Source organism: Mirounga leonina, unplaced genomic scaffold (assembly GCF_011800145.1).
Source record: "Mirounga leonina isolate KUSES-001 unplaced genomic scaffold, KU_Mleo_1.0 Mir_98, whole genome shotgun sequence".
NCBI classification, from domain to species: Eukaryota; Metazoa; Chordata; class Mammalia; order Carnivora; family Phocidae; genus Mirounga; species Mirounga leonina.
In genome coordinates, this window is record NW_023270921.1 from 6,624,066 (window position 1) to 6,648,235 (window position 24,170).

Here is a 24,170-nt window from a genome sequence, read left to right on the forward strand (position 1 = left end):
TCTCCATGTCTGCTTCTTCCGCCCTGGCTCATGTCCCCATCCCTCCATTTCTGAGAAATACTGCAAGCCTGTCCACTGGTCTCCCGGCCAGTTTCCTTCTCCACACTGGCCGCAGAGACCTCTTTCTAAAGGACAGCTCTACTCACGCTACCCCCGTCCCTGGCACCTTCGGGGCTGGCTGGGGCCTGGAGGGTAAGGTCCACACTCTAGCCTGGACTCTCTGTGACCCTCCCAGACCGAGTCCTCACGCCCTGGATGTGGGGTCCAAGGCCCCCAAGGGCACTTCCCATGGCCTCCACTTCCCACCTCTGGGCCTTTGCTCCCACTGTTGCCTCTGCCTGGAACTCCCTTTCTCCTTCAATATCCTTTAGTGTTGAAGGCATCTCTCCTCACCTTTTGAGGTGCCTCGCACATGCCCCTTTTCCAAGGATCCTGTGTCAGTCCTTCTGTGGTTATCTGTGGCCTCTGCACGAGGTACCCCTTGCTCTGTGTCTTGGTTATATTTTTCTCTTCTTTCCCCACTTAGCTCTTGAGGGGTTAGGGGGCACAGTGTAGGGACTCAGTGGTCATCAGAGGTTGTTGATAGAGACTCCCCCTCCGAGTCTTTCTCTAGGACATGGAATCCAGCCTATGTATTAATACCAAAGACCCAATATGGGGCCCTTATTATGTCCCAGATAGTGTGCTCAGAGGTATCCATGCGTTGCTGTATTTAATCTTCACGAAACCTTGTGAAATAGAAACTTTTGTGATTCCCATTCTACAGATGGGAAAATCAAGGCATAGAGAGGCCAAGTGACTTAGCTACTTCTAAATGGTTGGCTGAGTTTCCAATCCAGCCAGCCTGCCTGCCTCTATAGATTAACTGCTGAGTAGAGGGCTCAGTTAGGAACTAGAATTTCCTGGTTGCCTAACTCAGCTGTAAAGTGGGGAAGTCTGCCTGGGGAAACCTGAGGTCTCAGAGGCCTGCTAGAAACACCGATTTGCTGCTTTGGGGTTCTGAAATTCGGGTTGGGCAACTTGACACTTCTCCCTCCCATCCTCAGCGCGGTCTGGCTTCCCTTAATCAAGAGGAGGAGGAAGGGGACATGTCAGTAGTGAGCACAGCAGGAATCAGGAGACCGGGGTGCTGACCCCAGATCCAGCCTTTAGCAATACCATGGTCACGGGGCCTTGATTTTCAAACTCGTGAAACAAGAGGCGTTGGTTTGGATGAGCTCTCGGCCCATTTCCGGCTCCATCCATGATGTGTCGCCTGTACCTTCAGGCAGTTTGCTTCACTGCTTGGTCCCTCGGATTCCTCATCAGGAGAATAAGGGGATCACCGGGCACTACCGCAACTGAAGTCTCGGCTGCGGAGGAGAAGCTCCTCCTGCGGGATTAGGGGATTACTGGCTGCTCAGCAAAACCGGGGCACCGGACAGTCAGGGGGTTTCGGACAGCCAGCTGTCCCCACGCTGCTCTCCAACGGCTGGAAATGTGGCCACGGCGGTTCCCGGCAACCCCCTCCCAGCCGGTCACTTGGGACATTTCCTTGTGGCCCCGAAGACCGAGGTCGGAGCACCCCGGTCTAGAACTTCTGAGAATTGCTCCCTCGTTAGGGAAAATGCAGGAGTGGAGGCGGGAGTGGAGGCAGGGGGCGGGGCGAGGAGCTAGAGGCGGGGCGGGGCGGGGCTGCGGGAGGGAGAAGCCGGGGTCCAGGGCAAGAGGGAAGGCAGTGGGAGGTCGGGCCGGGCAGGACTGCGGGGCTCCAGCTCGGTCGTCCGCTGAAACGCCAAGTGCCCCGGGGCCAGTCGCTTCCTCTGTGGAAGTGACAGTTGTCTGTAAGTGCGAGAAGGAGGTGAGACTTTCCGAGGGCCCCTTCCACACTGAGAACATCACCATCCTCCTTTTCTCCCTCTTTGAGACAGCAGCGGTCTGGGCTTCTGCTTTCTCTTTCCTTTTAGTTTTAATTTAGTCCCTGCCACTTGTCTCCGTTGAACTTTGGCCACAGAAACGATCTCTGGTGTCACTCAACACCGCGTTTTGGAGAAGGCTGGGTGGGAGGGACGCTCGTGTGTCAGCTCTTGGGGATCAGGACACAACAGTCTCCCGTGTTACAGCTTTAGCATCAGGCGGGGCATTCGGTCAGTATACGCTGCCTGCATGAATGACCGATGGAGGTGCCCGGGATTCGGAATAGAGGCCACTCTGCCCTCTGCCACAGCTCCAAGAGGGAAAATGTGGCTCGTTCTGCAGGCACCTGGGTCTTACCCCAAGTGGGACTGTTACAACAGCCTCCCAACTGGCCAGCCCTCCTTCACACGTTTTTCTCAAGTGGGTGGCTAGCCACATACTTTCCCTCTCAAGAACCTCCGAAGGCTCCCCCTGCGTTCTAAGAAAAAACCCTGACGGCCTCTGTAAGTGGAGGGAGCAAACTCCCATTTCCAATCTCATCTGCCTTGCCCGACAAACCCTGAGGGTCTCCCTCCTACCAGAGACCAATCCCAGACTGCAGCCCACCATAACTGAAAAGTAAGTGAAAACTGCCCGGTGAGGAATTAGAGCGGTCTTGTACATTGCAAGCGCTCCGTTTGAGCTCATTCCTGGTTTCTAGGAATTCTAGAAATTCCTGCTCTGCTTGTGTTCCCCTTGGCCTCAGGGGCCTCCCAATTCTATTCCCTCAGATTCCATCACTCTTTCGACTCCAGAGCTATTTTCCTCTTGGCACAAATTTTTAAGGCACTTCGTGCTTGTCTTTGGATGTCTCTGTGATGTGCAGCTGACTTCTGGACAAGAGAGCTCAGAAATCATCTCGGGATCCACTTACCAGCTCCTACAGTGGGGCCTGCCCCCAGGCTGGTGGTGCTGACAGCCAAATCCAGGCAGGGCAGCCCCCTGCTGAGCGCTTGCAGGTGTCACCTCATTTCCTCCTCTAAAGGCTAGGGGATGGGTGTAACTGGAGGCTCAGAAATGCCATGCTCACGGTCATTTGGTGGCAAAGATCTGACTCCACAGCTCTTAACCACTTTGTTAATTCTATCTTTTGGTAACAGTTGCGTGAAGTTGGGTAAATCCCCCCCAAAAGCTCTCAGCGGACCCTCCTGGTGTCCGGGCTCACAGCCTGGTGGAGGGAAGAACAAGGTAACCTTCTTGCTTTCAGCCTCATTATGGCAGAGATGAAGATGGGGCTCTTTAAAACTGGTGGGCCCACCCCCGCTGTCCAGATGCCCAGGGAGGACAGCGGCTGGCCCAAACCCCCTGTTCCCTGGGCAGCTACTACCGTAGACGTGCTCTGAGTTGCCAGCAGAGATGAGGCCAGTCAGGCCAGGGAGAAGGGCCCTCCAGCCAGCCCGCACCCTCACGGCACTCAGGGGACAGCTTCACACCCAAGTGTCAGAGCAGAAACACAGCTCACGGAAGGGAGACCGAGAAGTTGCAGTTGAGCCTGCTGCTTATCAGTGATCTTCACAAAGGAGAAACTTTCCACAGGCCTCCCCAGATCACAATCGCATCTGGTGCCCTTGAAGAGCTCAAAAGAGGAAGTTTGGGTTGGGTTGTAATGGATGAAGAACACAGAGAAACATCCAGGCAGCAGAGGGATGAGAGGAAAGCCGAGACCTGGAGGGGGCTGGGCCAGCTTTAGCTCACGCTCTCACTCGGCGACAGGAGGAGGCAAGGACTTACTCCCTGGTGGGTGAATACCTCAGGCTGCAGGTCTAAGTCAAAAACACAGATCCCCCCTGGAAATGTGTTTGTGAGTCTGTAGGTCTGTTTTTATTTCAAGAGGGAAGTGGAAAGGGGATGATTTGGGGGCACATCCTACAATGTCAATGTTAAAAGAGAAAGTCAACATCCTTTTGCCCAACTCTCTCATTTTGTAGATAAGAAAAGTAGAGACTCAGGGAGGGAAGGAGATTGGCCAGAAGCTGGAAAGCACGTGTGTGCGGATGCAAATCTGAACCTTGGTATCCAGACTCCTGGTTCCATCTCTCGCGCAAAAACCTGCATGGGGCGGGTAGTGAAATGGTGGGAGGCCTGGCAATTGGCAGGAAGACACTGACCGTCCCTCCCTTCCCCTTGAACACTCAGCTGGTACCAGCCACCACACCCCACCCCACCCATTCAAAGCACACACTCCACTCGTTTCACAGACAGAGGCTCAGTATGTTTCTGGATTTGACAAAGCCCAAACCAGGGCAGTGGCTGCAGCGAGGGACGGAAGCCGAGAAGGGCTGAGGAGGAAGACGGGGAGTGGAGGTGGACGGGATCTGTGGCTACGGTTCTTCAGCTGCTCTCACGGGAGCAGGGTGACCGTGCTGGGCCTTCAGTGGCCTGTGGGAGCGGAAGCCTTCCCTAAACCCCAGTTGAAGACAAGAGCCCACCCGACCCCCCCCCGCCCCACCCGTCCCTTCCTTAGTCTCAACAGCTGGAGCAATCAGGCTCAGTCATGGCGGCTGGTGCTCCTGACCAACGCTGGTGGCCCTAGTCCTCGCCTCCACAGATAGCCAGCAGGGCCTTCAGGAAGTCTCCAGAGGTGTCACCCTGGCAGGAGCAGAGGGAGAGCAGTGAGTGAAAACAATCCTGATGGCCTCAATGCCCCTTCCTCCCAGCTGCTGTCAGCGTAATGTCTCCCAAACACACAAATGTGACTGCGTCCTTCTGTGGCTCCCCACTACCCTCAGGAAAATGGCCAAGCTCTCAGCTTGGCTTCAAGGCCTTTTGTGGTCTGGCTTCACCTCTCGCCTCCCTTCTGGGAGCATCTTGCTTCATCTTCCCACTTTAATACCTACCATGCCTCCGACCAGCACGCGCTCTGCACCGCCCCCAAATCCTGCCTGCCCTCTGATGCCCCCTCCTCTGTGAAGTGTTCCTGCCCTCGATTCTTGCCTTCCTCCTCCCACAGCCATTAACACATGTATGAACCAGACTCCTCATTTGAACAAACACTATGGAACACTTACCGAGTACCAGGCCCTTGCAGGAATTTATGGGAACCTCACTGTCTTTATGACACATCATAATGTCTGGCCTACAGTAGAGCGATGGGAGGCCAGACTCCCCCTCCTTTACAGTGGCTCCTGTCATTTTTATGATATATGCTGTTTTTCTTTTCTTTTATAATTTTTGGTATTTGGTTTAAAAAATCATTATTATAAACAATGTAAGTCAAAGGAAAGATTATACGATAAAAATCTCCCATCCCTGACCCCTTTTTCCCCAAATCAAGAGAGAGGCATGGTGACTATTTTCTTGTCTGGGTTTCCAGCAACAGTCTGTGCATATACTAACAGGTGTAGGTGTAGAATGTCCCTTTTCTACACACATGGACACACAGCATTCACACTCTTCTGGGACATACATTTTTGACTTAGAGAAGATCCCAAATCAGCAGATAGAGCCCCCGCGCACTTTTTCATGGTTGTATCGTATCCTATCCTATGGATGTACCACACTTTCTCTAACCAGTTCTGTATGAAGGCTTCTAGTCTTTTGCTCCTGTAAACAATGCTGGCATAAATTCATAAATTCTCCACATCTTTGGGAACATGTGTAGCTATGGAAGGAGGGAAGTGGAAAGGGGATGATTTGGGGGCACATCCTACAATGTCAATGTTAAAAGAGAAAGTCAACATCCTTTTGCCCAACTCTCTCATTTTGTAGATAAGAAAAGTAGAGACTCAGGGAGGGAAGGAGATTGGCCAGAAGCTGGAAAGCACGTGCATGCGGATGCAAATCTGAACCTCGGTATCCAGACTGCTGGTTTGTAAGCTATGTCTGTAGGATCAATTCCCATATGCAGAATCACCAAGTTCAAAGTGTATGCGTTTAAATTTCTGAAATCTGCCAAATTACCCTTCAAAGATGTGCTACTACTGTACATCCCCACCAAGTCTGGGTGAAGCCGCTGTGAGATTTCCCACAGGCTATCTACCAAGCACAGTATCAAACTTTAAGATCTTGGCCAACCTCTAAGACAAAAAAAATGGGCTCTGTGAGTGAGAGAAATCAGACCCAAAAGATCACATATCACGTGACTCTATTTCTACGAAATATCCAGAAAAGGCAACCCTACAGAGATAGAAAGTCACCTGATGGGTGCTTACCAGCAGGCATGGAAATAAGTAAGCAGGGACAAGGGACCTTAGTGTGGTGATGGAAATGTTTTAAAACTGCATTGTGGCGATGAGGCATGACTCCTTCGACTTACTAAAAAATATTAAATGCACCTTAAAATAGGTGCACTTCATGGTATATAAATTATGCTTCCATGAAGTTGTCTTTAAAAAGCCCCCCCAAAATGGGCTATTTTATTTAGAAGTCCTTCATTATAAACCTCTGAGCCATCTGGAATTTATTTTTGTATACACAGTGAAATGTGGTCATTTCATTTATCAACATCTCTGTTGTCAGAGAGAACTCATAGAGAAAAAGACTGGAGGGTGCCTGGGTGGCTCAGTTGGTTAAGCGACTGCCTTTGGCTCAGGTCATGATCCTGGAGTCCCTGGATCGAGTCCCGCATCGGGCTCCCTGCTCGGCAGGGAGCCTGCTTCTCCCTCTGACCCTCCCCCCTCTCATGTGCTCTCTCTCTCAAATAAATAAATAAAATCTTAAAAAAAAAAAAAAGACTGGAAATAGAAAGGACTCGTAATCCCATGGTCAGGGATGTGACGCTCACGCCCTTCCCCACTGATCTCTAGCCCTTCCCCCTTACTTCAATGGCTTGGTGGAGAGACTTGTCGTATTTCTCAATGAACTCCTGCCGGATGTTGAGCAGGTCGATCTCACTCCGGGAGACCATGATCCTGGTGAGGGCCTTCTCATCTGTGCCAGCACCCTGGTGGAGCCAGGGGAGAGGGAGACACAGGGCAGGAGGGGAAATAGGGTCAGGTCAGGCAAGAACTCGTGGGTGTCCATCTGCTTGTCTTCCTTTTCCCTCCCAAACCAGGTGAGATATTCTGCCTCAGTCTTCCACAAATAGTCACCCAGATTCCCCTGTGCCTAGGACTGGCCAGACACAAGAGTTGTAAGAGTTGAATGGTGTGCCCCCCAAAGTCTGTCCACCTGGAACCTTACAACATGACCTCATTTGCAAATAGGGTCTTTGCATATGTAATGAGTTGAGGGCATACTGGATTAGGGTGGGCCCCAAATCCAACAACCGGTGTCCTTATAAGAAGAGGACACATGGGTATACACACAGAGAAGGTCATGTGAAAATAAAGGCAGAGCCTGAGGGACGCATCCACAAGCCAGGAAACACCAGGATTCCCGGCAACCACCAGGAGCTAGGAGAGACGCGTGGGAGAGTTCTCCCCTCAGAGCCTCCAGAAGGAACCTAACACCTTCATTCTTGACATCTGGCCTCTTGAACCACGAGAAAGTAAAATTTCCATCATCACTCAGTCTGTGGTCATTTGTTAAAGCAACCCTGGGAAATGAATAGGGGGCCCAAGGAACAGCTCCGAGGGGGCTCAGCAACACCATCTTCGGAGTCAAAGCTGGCAAAGGCGAGTGCTCAATAAATGGCCGTCATGTTTGGGGACTGTAGGCGGAGAGGGGTCTCAGGCTCGCTCCCACCAAACAGCCTGCCCAGGCTCTGTCAGCAGCTGAGTCTCCACTCACTGGGCTGAGAGGGTGGCCAGAGCGACCTGGGTTTTCAGGAAGCCAGGGCTAGTCCCGGTGTCCAGCACTGGCTACCTTTGTGATCATCTGTCACGGGAGACACTGTGTCACCTGCTCGACTGTGAGCTCCAAGAGGGCAGAGACTGAGCCCTACTCAGCCCTGTGTCCCCAGAGCAAGTTTCTCAACCTTGGCCTCTGGGGCCATGTCATTCTTTGCTTTGGGGATCCATCCTGTGCATTGTAGGATTTAACAGCACCCCTGCTCTCGTCCTACCAGATGCCAGCAGCAACACTCCCCAAGTAGTGGCGACCAAAATGAGTCTGAACATGGCCAAATGTTTGCCAGGGGACAAAATCACTATCCTAGAGCCAAATACAGGGCAGATGCTGATAAACATCAAGGGGGAAGAAACAGTGGCCACCAGTCCTGACCTAGGTGACTGCACACATCTGTGTTTGTGAGTGGGCAGAAGGGCTGGAAGGGAAAGGAACAGTTTGTTTACCTTCATGGACTTGTAAAGTTTGTCGGCAAAGAAGAGAGGCTTGTTCTTGACACTTTGAACTGGGAGGAAGAGAGAGATGCAGAAAACTTGGTCAGAGGCGGTGTGCCCAGACTATGGGCTGGGCTGTCTTCTCCCACCTCCTCTCCCTCCAGCCTGGGGTGCAGGTCATGGCCAACCCCAGGCTCATACTCAGGGCCCGAGACCTTCACTCCTCCTTCCCGATGCCACCTCCTCTGGCTCATCCTTCGACTTGGCTCTCACTGGGTTGCAACTCACTTCCTGCTAAGGGGCTTGCAGCTGACCAAGGTCAGACGAGGACTCAAAGGGAAGAAACTCCTCATTAACCCCAGGCACCGGGCCTCAAACTTCGAAGTGCCTCAGAATCACTGGAGTAATTGATTAAAACTTGGGTTTTAGGTGCCACCCCACAGATTCAGATCCAAGAAATATTTTGCAAAGTGGTTCGCAAAGCGTGGTTCCTGGACGGCTCCAGCAGCAGCATCTGGGAACCTGGTAGAAATGCAAATTCTCATGGCCCATCCCAGATGTGCTCAGACTGCAACTCTGAAAGGAGGTGGCCGAACTGTCCCACTCCACCAGGGACATCCCTGGTTCTAGTACAGACCAGAAGGGTTGGTCTCCCTACTCTGGTGCAGCCTCATGTTGCAGAGCGACTGATGTAGAGGAAGACTAGGCCAGAGAATGACTGTCTGTAGGTGTAATTTAAGGCACTGTGCCCATCCCTGGGGCTGAGTGTGGCCCCAGAGCCTGCCCACTCTAGGTGCATTGGCAGCCCCGGCTCCCCACGTACCCCCCCCCCCATAATGCTGCCTGGCTCTACCAGTCCCAGCCCCTTCTCAAGGCCTGGGGGGGGGGGGGCTCCAGCCTTCGGCAGCTGCTGAATTTCAAGGCTCCAGGGCCCACACAGGGATGTCTCAGGCAGCTTAAGGAGCAGGAATCAGACACCTGTATCAGAAATCCAGAATGACTCTGGATATAAAAGTATCTCTGTGAGGAGGGCAAGGGGCAAGAGGCTGGGGTTACACACTCCAAGGGCACAGTCACTCGGGCTATGTGTCATGCACGGGCTCAGGAACCCACGGGAAAGCTCACATCGTACACCAACCTTCCCAGCTCCTCATGTATAGTATGCGCGCGCGCGTGTGTGTGTGTGTATGCACGCGCATGCACACCCTAGTCCTGCAGAACACTGGGCCCCTCCCCGCCTTGCCACCGCCTTCCCCGTGACCTCTCCTGGGGAGAGCTGTTCTGTCATCCTGCCCCGCAACCTGGAACAAGTCTTCACAATAACCCCCCGCCCCCAACCACATGCTGGCAGGACCCCCCCAGTGCTGGGGTTTATTCTCTAATACTAGGAGCTCAGGAAGCTGCCAAGGCCACACTTGTCCAGTGAATCTGGCCACGTTCCCAGCACCCCCAGCCCTTTCCCAGGACATCCATCCCCGTCCCTTGGTCCCATCAGTTACCGATGGCCACAAACACGTCCCTGACGTCCCCGGACATCTCCTTCTTGATGGTGTGCTCTATGTCGTAGTTGGTCATCTTGACAAACTCCTGGAAGACTGGCCCCAAGAGAAGCCCCACAGGTGGGGGGTGAACTTCAATTCAGAGGGAGGGGAGAGATCACCATTTCCCTGCCCACCCAGCTCCCCTCGCAGGCCGTGCCCCAGGAAAGGGAAAAGGGACAGCAGGTATGGTCGCAGCCCAGGCCTAAGGCAGGATCGTGGTGGGAGGGAAATTCTGACCTCAAGGCTGCCTTGGTCTCAGAGCCAAATCTGTGTCAAGTCAGATGCTGCCCCAGAGCCTTAGACGCGTTCTAGGAACCTCAGCTGGGGTAGCAAAAGGAGCTTGGGTCCTGGTAAAGGCTCTGCCCTGAGCTCACTGAATGACCTTGGGAGAACCCCTCCCCCCTTCTGGGCCTCCCCTTCCTCCTGTGTCAAGTTGGGATAGAGATTAACGTAAGTAATCATAACGAGGACACTGAGGAAGTTACCATGCGCCAGGCATTATGCTAAGTGCTTTTCATGCATTATATTTTTTGTATCTTTAGAACAATCACATGAGGTAGAACTAAAATCCCAATTGACAGGTAAGGGAATTAAGGCACAGATATTCGCTAACTTGCCCAAGGTCACACAGCTGGTAAGTGGGAGATTCAAATCAAGGCGATCCGGCTCCCAAGTGCATTCTTCCGGCCACTATGCTAAAGCACCGTAAGTATTTTACTGAACAATGCCAGGCGAATCCATGTTAAAATATAAATGTCCTCGTGACCAGGGCACTCCATGAGCACCTAACGTCAGGTGCGCCCTGTGCATGTGGCCGCCTGGGGCTTCAAGACGTGTGGGTGGTCCTGGGCCATCAACACACCTCATTGCCTTGTTCCTGGCAGACACCACCAAAGGGCCATGACACTGAACCTTTGAATCCTCAGCGCAGCACTGGAGGCAGCCACCACCAATCTACTGGAGTGGCCTTGGAGGTGGCACCCACCTGCCATCCGTATCCCAGGCATCCCACCTGCTTCCCTAAGGAGGTGAAGGGAGTTGGCCCCAGGCTGAGTGTTAGAGCCAGGACCAGACTCCCCACCAGCCACAATCTTCCGTTGCTGGGGTAAGGAATGGGTGGGTGGACACCTGGCTCCTCTCGTCATAGAGAGCTGAGAGGCTCCCATCAGATTTGGGGACCTTCCTGCTGCATTGGGAAGGGGAGGGACTGAGACCTCACCTCTCCGGAGGTGCGGATAACTACGCGTGCACAGGATCGTCATGAAGCGGGTCTCCAGGGAAGTTTTGTCTCCACTGGGTGTGTCTGCTATTTCCTGCGGATCCCAGGTGGGGGCAAGGATTTGGGAGGGAAAACACCAGAAAGCCTTGGTTATTATGCACTTTCATGTCTTTGACTAGGCTGAGGGTGGTCAGAAGCTGGGCCAACCCACCTAAGGAGGCTGACATTGGCCCCTTCCTTCCTCAGCCTCTGCATCCCCTCCTCCAGTTTCTAGGAACCCTCTGGACTGACATGGGGTGGGGCTTAGCACAGGGCACTTCCACTCTGGCCTCAGGACCTCAAGACTGGGGCCCAAGGGAGGGCAAACAGGCACTGGGCATGGGGACTCGGAGTTCTCCTGTTCTCAAGCCCTTCTGAGAGGTCCTCTGGGGACGCAGGTCTGTCATTGCAAGGAAAATGGCTGAGCTAAGGGTTTCCCCCAGCGTGGCAGACAGGCAAACATACTGTAACACACCGCATATATATGTTCCCACAAGCATCTTCCAGCCAGTTACTAGCTCCATTCATATCGACACTAAACTTCCCTTCAGAAGAATTCATTTCAGATTAAAAAGGATCCATTTAAAGAAAAATACCCACAGCTGGTGGTATGTAGCACAAATTATGTGGGAGGTAAGTGGCTGAAATTTGGGAAACACTTGCCTGGCCCATTTTTTACCCAGTGGGGCTCCTAAAAAGTCATGAAAGGGAGAGAGAGAACCTACGGGCAAGCCCCCCAACCACTGCCTGCCTGGCCGCTCGTCCCGCCCAGAGGCACAGCCACTCAGCCCTCACTCGGAGAAGCCATGAAAATCCCCTTGAAGAACAGGACACTCACCAAGATCTCAGCAGCCACCTGAGAGCAGGGAGGAGAGAGAGGAGGGAGAGAGGGAAGGCTTGAGTCAGAGGAGACCGAGGAGGCTGGGAGAGGGGCAGGGGCAGGGGTCTGGTGGGGGGGGGGGCGGGAAGGAGGGAAAACACCTTTTCCTGATCTTTGGGCTGGAGCCTCAAATGGGGATAGGCCTGGGAATTTATTTAAAGTGTTCGCCTGAGGGGTCGGGGAGGACACAGAACAGGGCACTCTACCTGTCACTCCCGGCCACCTAGGGCGACTCCACCCTCAGCCTGCTGGTCTCCACAGAGCCGCCCAGAAGTGAGAACAAGAGAAGTGCTGAATCCCCCACACCCTTTACCGCAAGGGGTCTGAGACCTGCCATTTTACCCCTTTATGTTATGGGCAGGAGAGACAGGGAAGCTGAGGCTGGAAGGGGAGGGGACTTGTGGGGGGGCACACAGCCAAAATCCGGTGGGAAAATGCCAGCTCTCCAGTCATTTTACAAGGGTGACTTGATCACTGCATTATGCTGAGTCCTTAGGACGCGATTCTGTTAGGTAAGTAGCAGTGCCTTGGAGTGCCTGGGAACAAAATCTAGGCAGCCCCGTGTGCCCCAGATTGGGTTTTGCCCTTGCCTGTCTCCCTACAACTCTACTGACCACTTGATTCTATTGGGCAGACCCAAACCATCCTCCTTGTAAACTTCACAATAGCCTTATGCTTTAAAAAGCTCTTTTCAGTATATACACTAGCAATGTCTTTCAAAATTTTAAATGCACGTGACATTTGATCAAGCAATTACGTTGCTAGGAAAGCCTTTCAAGATATCATGCAAGGGTGCTCACTGCAGCATTCTTCGTAATAGAGAAAAACTGGAAACTACCAATAGATGATCTGTTAAACAGACTATGGTTATTCAATAATGGAAATCCACGCAGCTATTAAAAAGAATGAGTCTACAGTGCCCAAAAAGAGAGTTTCCCCTTAAATTAAGCAAAAAAGTAAAGTATAGCATATTGTTTACAACAGTGTTCCTTTTATCTAGATAAGAAAAGATAAATGCACTCTTGAAAAGACAAATGTCACTCTTACATATTTGATGGGAAGTCATGCTAAAGGCATGGTCAAGATGCCATGGGCAGTGGTGTTACCTTTGAGAAGGACTGGGAAAGCTTTTGCATTTGATTTTTCCTGAAATGTTTACATTTTCTCAACATGCAAGTATGTTCTTTTGATGTTTTATTTCAATGTCCAGTAGGAATTATCAGGGCCACTGGGATCATGGGATACCTCTGGTTTTTATTCATCCCTTTCTGTATTAAAAACCTAGTTGAAATTTGAGGACATTATGGTAAGTGAAAATAGGCCAGTTATAAACGGGTAGATACTGTAGGACTGCAATCACACACGGTCCCTAGCATAGTCAGATTGGAGACAGAAGGTAGAATTGGTGGTTGCCAGGGGCTGGGGGAGGGGGAGGGGCAGTTACTGTTTAATGAGAACAACACAGTTTCAGTTTTACAAGATAAAGAGAGTTCTGGAGATGGATGGTGGTGATGGTTGCACAACAATGTGGATGTACTTGATTGACGTCACTAAACTTTACACTTAAAAATGGTTGAGATGGCAAATTTTACTGTGTCATGCTTTATTATGTATTATGTGATTTTACCACAATTTTTAAAAAGCGATGCTAAAAAATACCTGTTTTTTTTTTAGAGAGGGAGCAATTTTAAAAATCAAAGAAAAGGGGCACCTGGGTGGCTGATTCGGTTAAGTGTCTGACTCTTGATTTTGGCTCAGGTCGTGAGATCGAGCCCTGCGTAGCGCTCCACACTGGGCGTGGAGTCTGCTTAAGATTCTCTCTCTCCCTCTGCCTCTGCCCCTCCCCTCCCTTTTTTTCCTCTCTCTCGAGATCTCCCCCTCTAAAAAAAATATATATATATATATCAAACAAAAAAGAATCTAACGTGCCATTCTTCATTTATTTGGGTCAGAGAACCCCAGACATATTTGTTTTGTCAGAGCATCTTTAAGACAATAATACGTGTAATATGATAAATGCAGTAGGCTACTAAAACAAATATCCAAATACTCAACATAAAGGCTTTTCCTTATTAGCCTAGCTACTTCACGCAAAAATTAACCTGGGAAGTTCCTCCAAAACCTAAACATAAGAGTTATCCTATGACCCGGCAATTCCACTCCTATCTACCTGGGAGACATGAAAATATACATACACACAAAACATGTACACACATGTTTACAGCAAGCAGCATTATTCTTGAGAAGTACCTCAAATGTCAAGGAGCTGCTGAATGCATACCAAAAGGTGATATGGCCATGCAATGAAATATTATTTGGCAGCAGAAAGGAATGAAGTAGCGATACAGCCTAAATACAAATGTTGGAAATAGTAAGTGAAAGAGACCAGTCACAAAGGGCCACATACTGTATGACACCATTTATATGAAATAGGTGAGCCTAAAGAGACAGAAAGTAGATTAGTGGTTACGAAGGGCGGGGAGGAAATGAGGAGCGAGTACAGGGTTTCTTTGGGGGTGATGAGACGTTCTAAAATTGACTTGTGATGGTTGCACACGTCTGTGAGGACGCTACAAGCCACTGAAGTGTTTGCTTTCAATGGGCTGATAGCATGGTGTCTGGGTTCAATTTCAACAAAACTGTTATATTACAAAACAGCCTGGGGACTGAATCATCCTGAACTGGCCACAGGTCTTCACTTCCCTCTGGATTAGACTGCCTATGTTATTTGTTGCTCAAACTGGAACACGGAGAAAGGGAAGTGGTCAGCGATCCCTGTGGGACCATGGGTGAACATCGCGCACTTGTATGCACCGTGGTCGCAGACCCGGACCTCCAAGAGCTCAGGGGTGTGCTGGACGCCCAGGGTAGAGTGTGGGAAAGAGGAGGCGTGACACAGACTGTGCCAAGTCCCCCTGTGCATCATCTTCCTAGGAGGAACCTGGCCCTGCAGATCGAACACCTTCCATTTCTGTGCACATCCTCCTCTGGCATTCACATTTTGCCTCCAGAAAACCTATCTAAGGAAAACACTCCTGCATACAAGGGAAGAGTTGGTGACCAGGAAGAGGGCTGTTCAAATAAAGCTTGGTAGTAGCTTCTTCAGTGGAATAGGACATGGCCATTAGGTGACGTCGGTTTTTAAAAATAGTATGAACCGCATTCACGGCATATTACTTTCTAACTGTCCTAATTCAGGGATCCACTTATATATATGCATAAAAAGACAACTAGAGTGATATATTCCAAAATATTAACAATGGCTGTCACTAGTAGGTTATGGATTGATTGACTGATTGGTCTGTTTATTTATTTAGGCTTGTCTCTATTTTCTAGAGTTTCTACAAAAGGATAGGTCTTACTTTAGAAACCGAATATTCTGGCTCTAAGAAAATGAGTCCCCACTAAGACTAATCAGGGTCCAGCGTCTGTGAATCTGGACAGGCAGCTGAGTTGGGCCGGGCTCCCTTGTTTCTGCGCCCCCAGGTTCTCTCTCACCCCTTCTCGTCTGCAAAGTGTTTGCCAATGCAGCCCGCCACTGCCCCCTGCTGGCAACAACTGGAAGCACACCCCCCCAGCACAGCACCCAGGTGGAAGCATTCCCTAGAGGGTGAATTTCAGGGTAGAGGATGGCTTTGGGGTGAGCTCTAGGGAGGAAGCCAGGATCAAAGACCTTCAAGGGCGCAATGAGACAAAGTGTATTTGTAGTAGTACTTAATACATATATGTTGAGTAAGTGAATGAAATGTGGCCTCAACAGACCACCCCAGGGGCTGGGTTCCCAAGTGAGCCCTCATAAACACTCTCACATGCAGCTGGAAAACCACATTTAAATGCAGCCCTGCAGCTTCAGACAGCTGCATTCCAAACCGGGGGCTGCATAACTGGAGAGTAGCAGCTACCTGGTCCAGAGGCTGTAGGGAAATTGCTGTACTGGGTCCTGGAGGGTATCAAATAGTAGTAACCTAGGCTTTGGAGTCAGGCGGGCCTGGGTTCAAATCATACCACAGCCACTTAGAAACCATACCCTTGGATAGGAGTTTCATTTTCCTCCAGTAAAAAAGGGGGCATAATAAAGTATAAAATAGTCTTTTAGCATCATGCTCAGTACTTAGTACGCATTTTATAGTTTTGTAACTGTCAGGTTTATAGCTAAGGATTCTTCCAGCTCAGATGCTGCTATAACACTCCACACTTTTCTATAAGTGGAGCAGGGCACAGAGCTGGTGCCTCCACTCCCGATCCAACAGGGCTCTTTTCAACCCAGCAACTGTCAAGGGAGGGGGCCGGATCTGTAGTCAGTGATGTCTGTGCCCAACACCTGGACCTGGGCCAGGCCAGAGGGTGCGGGGAGCAAGGCACAGGCGAGTGGGGACAGTGCATGGGGCCTTAAGAGGGCCTGCCCAACCATAAGGACCCTTAGGGGATGTGGGGTTGTCCAGCCTCCATGAGAAACCATCTCCAGACCTCAAGTTCCTCAGCCTTAGGGGGCATGGCAGAAACAGACCAGCCAAGTGACCCAAGAGAACCCCTGACTCCCTTATTCATTTAATAACAAATATTTACTGAGTTCTGACCATGTGACCACCTGGGATGCATCAGTGAACAAAACAAAGATCCCAGCCCTTGATGAACTCACTTTTAGGCTCTCTCAGAACACTTCCTTCAACCTTGGTCCCATTTCATAGATAATAAACTGAGACCATTAGCACCTAGGCCCCCTTCCTAGCAGGCTCCCAGACCTGCTCCCTCTGGCTCAGTTCTACCTGGGCCACTGATTTGCTGTGTGACCTTCAGAAGTTATCCCTCCCTCTCTGGGCCTCCATTTTCCCACTGTAATATAAGGAGTTTGACCTGGCTGATCTGTAAGTCCCTTCCAGCTCTGAAGGTCTGGAGGCTCTCAGCCTACTTTCCACATAGGAAATGCCAGTAAGACCAACACCGCCCTCATGAGAATCTTTCTGAAAGTTGTGAAAATACTCAGTCTCGCTTCTAAGGGTAGAGAGGTGCAAGGGGTCCACAAGTCTAAGGGTTCACCAATTAAATCAGCCATGTCCCTGCCAGGAACCTTCCCCACTCCCGGACAGCCAGGGCCTGGCATGGACAGACATGAGCTGGAGCCACTTGGAGGGGACGGTTCTCACCTGGGCATCTTCCTGGGCCTGGTCCCGGTCTTCTCCTGCCTCCTCACGGTTCCCCTGCAACAGGACCAGCGAGAAAGGTCAGTCCCCAAACATTCACCCTCTTTGTCCCTCAGCAGCCACAGGACCTTGGCTCAGCCACTCTGCCTCTCTGAACCCTCTTCCTGAGCTGTAACAGGGGGACAATGATCCTGCCCTCATGGGGGAGCCTGTGGTGAACATTACATTTGAAGACACTCAGCCCAAGGTGACTCAGACACAAGGATCTTCAATACTGTGCATCAGAGCCTAGTGTCTGGGCTGCAGGAATACAACTGATGGCGAAGGAAACCTGCAGGTAACATGCGGGTCACGCACATGGCCTTGTCCTGTCAGCTGGGAGCCCGAAAACCCAGGCTGAGGGCCATCAGGGAGGGCTGCCCGGAGAAGTGGCCAGCTTTGAAAAGTGAACAGAGGAAGAAGGCCTTACACGAGCCAGTCATGGCCTCAGCAGTGGGCCCGAGAAGGCAAGTGGGGAGGACACCCTTTCTTCATTAGGACTGGGCTCCTAGCTCCCTGCCCCTCTCCCAGCCAGGCAGGCATTGGGGCCACGAACTCACCGTGGCCAGAGAGATAAGGATCCTCTTGAAGTGGCCGGACGTGTCTGAGCTCAGAGCATCCTCTAGGGACTTGTGATAGTCTGAAACAGAGAAAGGGGGTGTGGGCAGCTGCCAGCTAAGGATGGGGGGTGCTTCTAGAAGCTGGTTCTTGGCAGCAACCTGCCATGCCACTGCGGATCTTGACACACTGACGCCTCAGTCCATCGCCTCCCTCCCCGTCCCAGCTGAGGGCTCCTGGAATCCTGCCTCTCCTGCTTCACAGCCACCCTGTCCTCCCTCGCCTACCTACCCTCGCCGTAGGACAGGCGCCGGACCCATAAGCTCTGGCCACAGTTCTGGCCAGGTCACTCCCCCACTCAAAATTTCTCCCATTTTAAAGCTGCTTACCAGGGGAAAAGTTTAAACATTTCTGACTGGTACTTAAGATCCTTCAAAATAATATTCTGACCGAGCACAGGCCTTCTGAACGAGGGCCTGGAGTGACTGCATAGGCTGCCCACCCAGGAGGCCGCCCTCCGGCTCCCCGGCAGCCTGGACACGCTCTCCTCTCACTCCTCCCCTCCAGCCGGGACTCTCTGCATGGGGTGCCCTTTTCTCAGGCACAGGGCTGGGCATCCCCAGGGGCTTATCAGAGCCTCATGCCTGAGAGAAGGGAGGTGGGCAGTGCTGTGGGGTGAGCTGGCTCTTTTGCCACCTCCTCCCAGTGGTGTTGGGCCCAAGGCCTCCCACACTCACCTTCCTTATAGGCCTCACAGATGGCCCGGATTTCTGCATTGGTCCGAGTAGCGAGGATTTCAATGAGCGCCTTTTCATCGGTGCCAGCCCCCTAGAATGTCAAGACCAAGAAGACTTGAACCACAGCCCTGACCCCCATGCAGAGACCCGAGGAGCCCTGGCCAAGAAGGCCCCTGTTCAAGAAACCACCCAGGAGGCAAATGCTCAGACCACCAAGCCTTCCTGGATTTTCTCCTTACCCCCAGACCAGAGACAGCACAATCAGGGCGGAACATGCCAGCTTGTCAAGATTTCCAGAACCTCCCATGAGAATTGCTTTGGACCAAAAATTAAAAAGGAAAGAATATATGGTCTATAGGCATGTGTATATTAAAAGGCACACACACATATATATCTGAATAGAAATACTTATGTTTAAGTATATAACAAGAACAGAGATCATGCATTATAGTGTAACAGTGATTGTGGTCTCTGGGTGGGCGAAGGATCACAGGCGATTTCTCATTTCTTCTTTTTTGCTCTGTGTAGACTTTCTCACATATTATTTTGTCAGAAGGAAAAAAGGTTTTGTGCTTTAAGGGAAAAACATGCTGTGTCTGTTGATATTTGCATTTGAGGAGTGACCTAGGGACCGACACATTAGGTCCTCTAGACTGAGACAGCTCTGGGAAACAGCTGCTCAAAGGTCCTCACTTTGGGGGAGGGGAGGGAGGCGAACGAGACGGACGGATCGATAGATTCAAGTATCTGTTGAACACCTGCAATGTGCCCGTCACTGCACAAGCCGCTGCGGCCACAACTATAAAAAAAAGGCAAGGAAGCACATTCACTGCCCTTAGAGGTCAGTGCCTGTGGGGCGGCTGGTCCCAACTGTGGGCATGGAAAGGGTTGGGTCAGTTTAGCTCACTAGTCCCTTCAACGCCTAAACTCCATGTTTTCAAATCCTTTGGGTTTTTTGTCTAGGCATTTTAAAAGGACGAGAACCTCAATTTGCTTTGCCCAGGGAAATGTCTGTTCTTCCCCGAATCCTCCAGGGACCCAAAGCCCTAGTGGTGTCACGGGGTTGTCAAGTCAGGCTCCAGAGTCCGACAGACTGGGTCTGAACCCCGGCTGTTAAACCTCGTAATGCTGTGACTTTGATCAAGTGATTTAGGCTGAGCCTGACTTTCCTCATCTGTAAAATGGGGACAAAACGATAGCCTTGCCTCGTGGGTTGATGAGACAAGGAGCTGGGCTCAGGACGGGTCTCTGTATGCTCTAACGACTGAGAGGAGCCCCGGACAGCTGGTGCCTTGGGAAGCAAAGCAGCTGCAGCAAGAGCTGGGCCGGGACACCACGTCCTTTCTTGCTAATCAGTCGTCAGAGTTAACAGTGCCCTTCACACCCATGACCTTGCTTGACCCACTCCAATGCTTGAAGGGCAGGGATGATTGCCGCAGGCATGGAAGTTTAGAAAGTGTAAGGGGCCCAACATCACAGAGTGAGTTAGTGGCAGGCCTGGACTAGAATACAGACTCCGACTGCTGGTGTTTTCCCTTCCAGACCCATCCTGCTTCCACCAGCTGCTCCTTGAAATCCCCCTGACACCACTGATTACTGGGCATGTGACCTCACTTGAATCAACCAGAGTAGAAGCCAAGACTGGTGGAACTCCTGGGGAGAAGGAACAGAGGTGCTCGCTGGTAGGACATACAACCGCGAGGAGAAAGGCTCTCTGAGAGTGAGGCCACCACAGGAGAGAGCCAACCAAGGTAGGGGAGAAACAAGAGTCCATATAACATTATTCGAGTCCCTGGATTCAGCCACGTCTAAAACCAGATGGAGTCCTGTATCTTTCAGTTACGGGAACCAACGTCCCCTTTGGTGTTCATGCCAGTTTGAATTGGGCGTGGGAAGGGCTCTGCCAAGGAGCTACAGCCAACCCACACCTGGGCTCGTGGGGAGCACCTGTGTCGCCCCAACACCTGCAGACTGGATCCCATCCCTTTGGTGCCCCCACCATACCTCCATGGCCTTCTTCAACTGCTTGGCATCGTAATGGGCCGGTGGCATCATGAGCCCTAGAATCAGCCTCGCCAGGTCTCCAGAGATCTCAGACTTCAGGTCAGCCATCAAGTCCTACAAAGGGCAGGGCTGAGGTCATGCCAACATCAGCACATGCTCCCGTGTGACCCAGGACAGGGAGATGCGGAACGAGGAAACAGGGGCTCCGTGTGAATGCAGGGGATGGCGGGAGCCCGCGTCTGTCTCTGCTGATGCTTACTCCTTAGAGGACAGCAAAGAGGACAGGGGAAAAAACCCAAGCAGCGGGAAGATCCACGCTCCTTGGTGGCAAGGAGACCGGACAGGAAAGGGGGCAGGGCTGGAGGCCATCATTCCCACCCTGGGGGCGACTCGCCAGCTCCCCACGAAGGCACGGTAATCACTGACGCTCAGCCTTGAAGCCTCTGGAACTTCGAGATCCAGAAAATGCTGTGTGAAAGCAACTCATGTCCCTCATCTCAGCCCTGCGCTGAACCATTCCCATAGGCGTTGATCCCAAGGAACTGGGGGATGGACAGAATGTGTTGCAGGCAGCCCAAAACCAATGAGGGTGGTATTCCAAGAACAGGTGACCGTGAAGACCCGGGCGCCCAGGTGCACAGAGCTGGCTGTCACAGGCCAAGCCCCGGGGTGGGGGGTGGGGGGTGGGGGTGGTGCGGGGCCCCGGCTGAGGCCTCACCCGGCCGAAGTGGGACTTGAAGATCTGGCGGATCTGCTGCCGCTGGGCGTTGCTGCGGTGCGTGATGATGTCGATGATGGTGTCCTCGTCAGTTCCTGAATCACCCAAGCCGCGTGGCTCAGAGGGAGGTCATGGCCCAGCTTCCCCACATCCCCCTGCCCGTGGCTGCACTGATCTTTGTCAGGGCAGAAGCCTGGCTAGAGCTCCAAGCGCCTGCAGGAGCCCTGCCTCTGGCCCACACCGCTGACTTAGGCCAGGCTCCTCCCTGCACTGCCTTCTGTGGGGTCACTGCTGAGAAGACCCCCAGAGGAGCAGAGAGCCCTGCCTGCGGTGAGTCAGGGTCTCTGGTCCAGCCCTGCTTCTGGCCATGGTGGAGCAAGGCCTGGCCCCTGTCTGGGGCTCAATTCCCACACCTACGCCACGAAGTGGCCGAGTGGCTACTAAAGGATCCTTCCAATCTGGCATTCTAAACCCCATGGGGACCCCGGGTCCTTTCTCTTCAACTCCCCGGGAGCTGGAGCCCAAGTCCTTCTAATCGGTGCAAGTCAACTCTGGAAGACATCAGGACGCCACTGCCCGCCTCTCGGATTAATGCCTTCGACCTCAGATCCGGCACAGGACTCTACCTTTCCAGTACGCCTGTATTCTCACAGTCCTACATATGCCCGGTGGATATTATCATTCCCAAGAGACAAATGAAGATGAGGCCCAGAGGGGGAGGATTTAAGCCAAGGCCTCTGGGAGGTGCCGTTAGATGGGCAGGGGCGAGGGAGGGGGAGTGACGGAGGCCAAACCTGGACGCTCCGTCCCTGCTGGCCTTTCTGAGAACAGGGCATCCACCCATAGAGTAGTTCTTCCCACTAGTTCCAAATGGAGGCCCTGAAGGGGGAGCCAGCAGGGGGCGCTCCCGTCCCAGAATTGGGTCTGTATCTCTTCTACACTTGGGGAAATGGACGCTTAGAGGCACCGAAGGACCTGCCCAAAGTCACACGGTGAGTCTCAGGCAAAGCCAGGGGGAGAACCCAGGCCTTAAGCCCTAGTACTTTCTTCTACACCAGGACACTGGTCCTGACAGGCTGGGGACATCGTGGTCTCAGGGAAGGGCTTGTGCCCAGTTCCTTACAAACTCCCTCACTCCCCTCCTCCCCAGACTCAGGGAGCCAGGACCCTCCTCGTTCTGTGGACCCTAGTTTGAGGCCTCAGCCTCCACATCTGCTGCCCCAGAGGCCAACCCGCCCCTTTCCTGTTCCCTTACCGAGTCCTTTCATGGCCTTCCGCAGTGCTTTGGCGTCAGCGTCAGGGTTGAAATTGTCGACTGGACGCACAGTTCCCCTCAGCTGGGAGAAGCAGAAAGAGACTCAGCAGGTGTCTGGAGGCCCCCCTGGGGGCCAGGCCAAGAGAGGAGCATGCAAGGGAGGGGAAGCTTTCCCCACGAGCTCCACACCAAGCAGCTTGAGGGGAAAGAGGCGGGGGTGAAGGCACAGCAGACAGACCCCTGCCCTAGAGCTGAGAAAGGAGAAGGGGAGAGACAGACCCAGGCCTGGGAGCGTGGCAAGTGCTGGTCAAGCCAGCTTCCTGCCGCAGGAGTCGGCTCTGGCCCAGCTGCACTGGGGCCTCCCCAGTCCCTCAGAATCCTGCCCTGTCCCCAAGGCCCTCCTGCCTCTTCAAGAGCCCCTCCCCTTGAAAAGGCAACCAAAACGTCTGAAACACCAGAGCAGAATCTCCCAAATTTCAGTCACTCCTTCAGTGGGGTTCTCAGTGTTTCCCTATTTGCATACACCCTGTGCTATTTCTTAATATTTTTACTTAATTCAACATCTGTTCTGTTTTACTTAAATGCATTCATTTTTAAGTGTTTAAGTATTTAAATACTCCTAAAGGGCAAGAGGTTTTGTTCATTTTGTTCTTGGATAGATCCCAAGTGCCTACAACAGAAGTAAGCACTCAAGAAATATTTGTTAAATGGATTAATGAATGAGAATAATTTTATATCACTATCATAAAGAGAAAACTGGTATTATGTGCCATCAACAGATGATAACCCATGACAATAAATGTAATAAAGAGAAAAAACCGTGTTGTCAAATATCACCAAATTTGACGAGACGTTGTTGCTTGTCAAGAGCTCTGCACTTAAAGCGAGCTCTCTCAGCTCTGTTTGTGAAAAAGGAAAGCTAGTGAGTATAGCACCAAACCAGACTCTGACAGAATGAGGAAGGTGGATGCAATCGAAAAGGAGTCGCTCCCTCACTACGTGAGGTTCCGTGTTACTGAATACCATGGAGGTTCCTCACCCAAAAGGATTCATTTCTTATATAATTTAAGGTCATCTGCAATGACAGTTCTTGCCTTGTCATTTGGGAAATGCTGTTCTGGAACATCAGAGCTCAAGAGCCCTCGGAAGACACTGGGCTTGCCGTGTCTAACGCCTCATTCTGAAGATGGAGACAGAGGCCCGGAAAGGGGTAGGGACCTGCCAAAAATGGCTCCGTGAGTCACAGAGAGAAGGCAAGGTTCCAAATATTTTCATGTGGACCAAGTGCTACTAGTCCCGGGAATGGTTTGCCCCAAGTCCGTCTGTGGACCCTGGGTCTCAGGATGGTCAGAACAACCTTGAATCATCCAGTGCACCGAGCGGTGGCCCTCTGTTCGTTGTCATGCCTCCAAAGGCCAACTGTCCGACCCAGGACGACACAGGCCCCTCCACAGAACCAGACATGCCTCCATTCAGCAAGCCCTGTTAGTAGTCGGGGGGCCAGAATGCTTCCCGGCGCGTTAGAAGTTGCAGCAGGAATCAGACGCCCACACCCGAGTGCCCGCCCACCAGCTCCTCACTCCTAGAAGACAAGGAAGCTTCAGATGTGAGAACCAGTGTCTCAGGTTGGCAGCCAGGGGGCAGCTGGGTGCCAACCAGAGCAGCAGGAAGGTGCGAGCAGAAGACTGGAAGCTTGTGGTCAAGAGGTCAAGCAGCAGGAGGGGAGGGTCTGACCTCTACTCGGGCCACTGCACTAAGCTCCCACATCCGATAGGCCACCTGCGCTGCCTCCGGGAAGAACTGGCCAGCGGCACTGGAAGGGAGGGGGTTGGGGAGAGGATAGGAGGGCCCGTCATCGTGGGCAACCCTCCACACATACAATACAGCCACGTGTGCGCACGCGCTCGGACACACACGGCCACGTGTCGGCACGCGCTCGGACA

At 52.2% G+C, this 24,170-nt stretch overlaps 1 protein-coding gene across 2 annotated transcripts in view; it reads right to left on the reverse strand.

Moving 5' to 3' along the window:
* Positions 1-3,729: 3,729 nt before the first annotated feature.
* The window catches only part of LOC118006675 (annexin A6), a 45,670-nt gene continuing 25,229 nt past the window's right edge, over positions 3,730-24,170 (reverse strand). The window contains exons 14-26 of one of the 2 annotated variants that reach the window (XM_034999412.1): positions 23,962-24,040; positions 22,228-22,309; positions 20,973-21,067; positions 20,255-20,368; positions 18,251-18,341; positions 17,516-17,595; positions 16,920-16,973; positions 11,734-11,751; positions 10,857-10,950; positions 9,596-9,691; positions 8,109-8,167; positions 6,695-6,817; positions 3,730-4,524 (exon numbers count right to left, since the gene is read on the reverse strand). In XM_034999412.1, coding sequence (XP_034855303.1) covers positions 4,465-4,524; positions 6,695-6,817; positions 8,109-8,167; positions 9,596-9,691; positions 10,857-10,950; positions 11,734-11,751; positions 16,920-16,973; positions 17,516-17,595; positions 18,251-18,341; positions 20,255-20,368; positions 20,973-21,067; positions 22,228-22,309; positions 23,962-24,040 — 1,045 coding nt within the window. In that variant the 3' untranslated portion in view covers positions 3,730-4,464. The remainder of the gene's footprint in view (positions 4,525-6,694; positions 6,818-8,108; positions 8,168-9,595; positions 9,692-10,856; positions 10,951-11,733; positions 11,752-16,919; positions 16,974-17,515; positions 17,596-18,250; positions 18,342-20,254; positions 20,369-20,972; positions 21,068-22,227; positions 22,310-23,961; positions 24,041-24,170) is intronic. The other variant, XM_034999413.1, reaches the window with a different exon arrangement.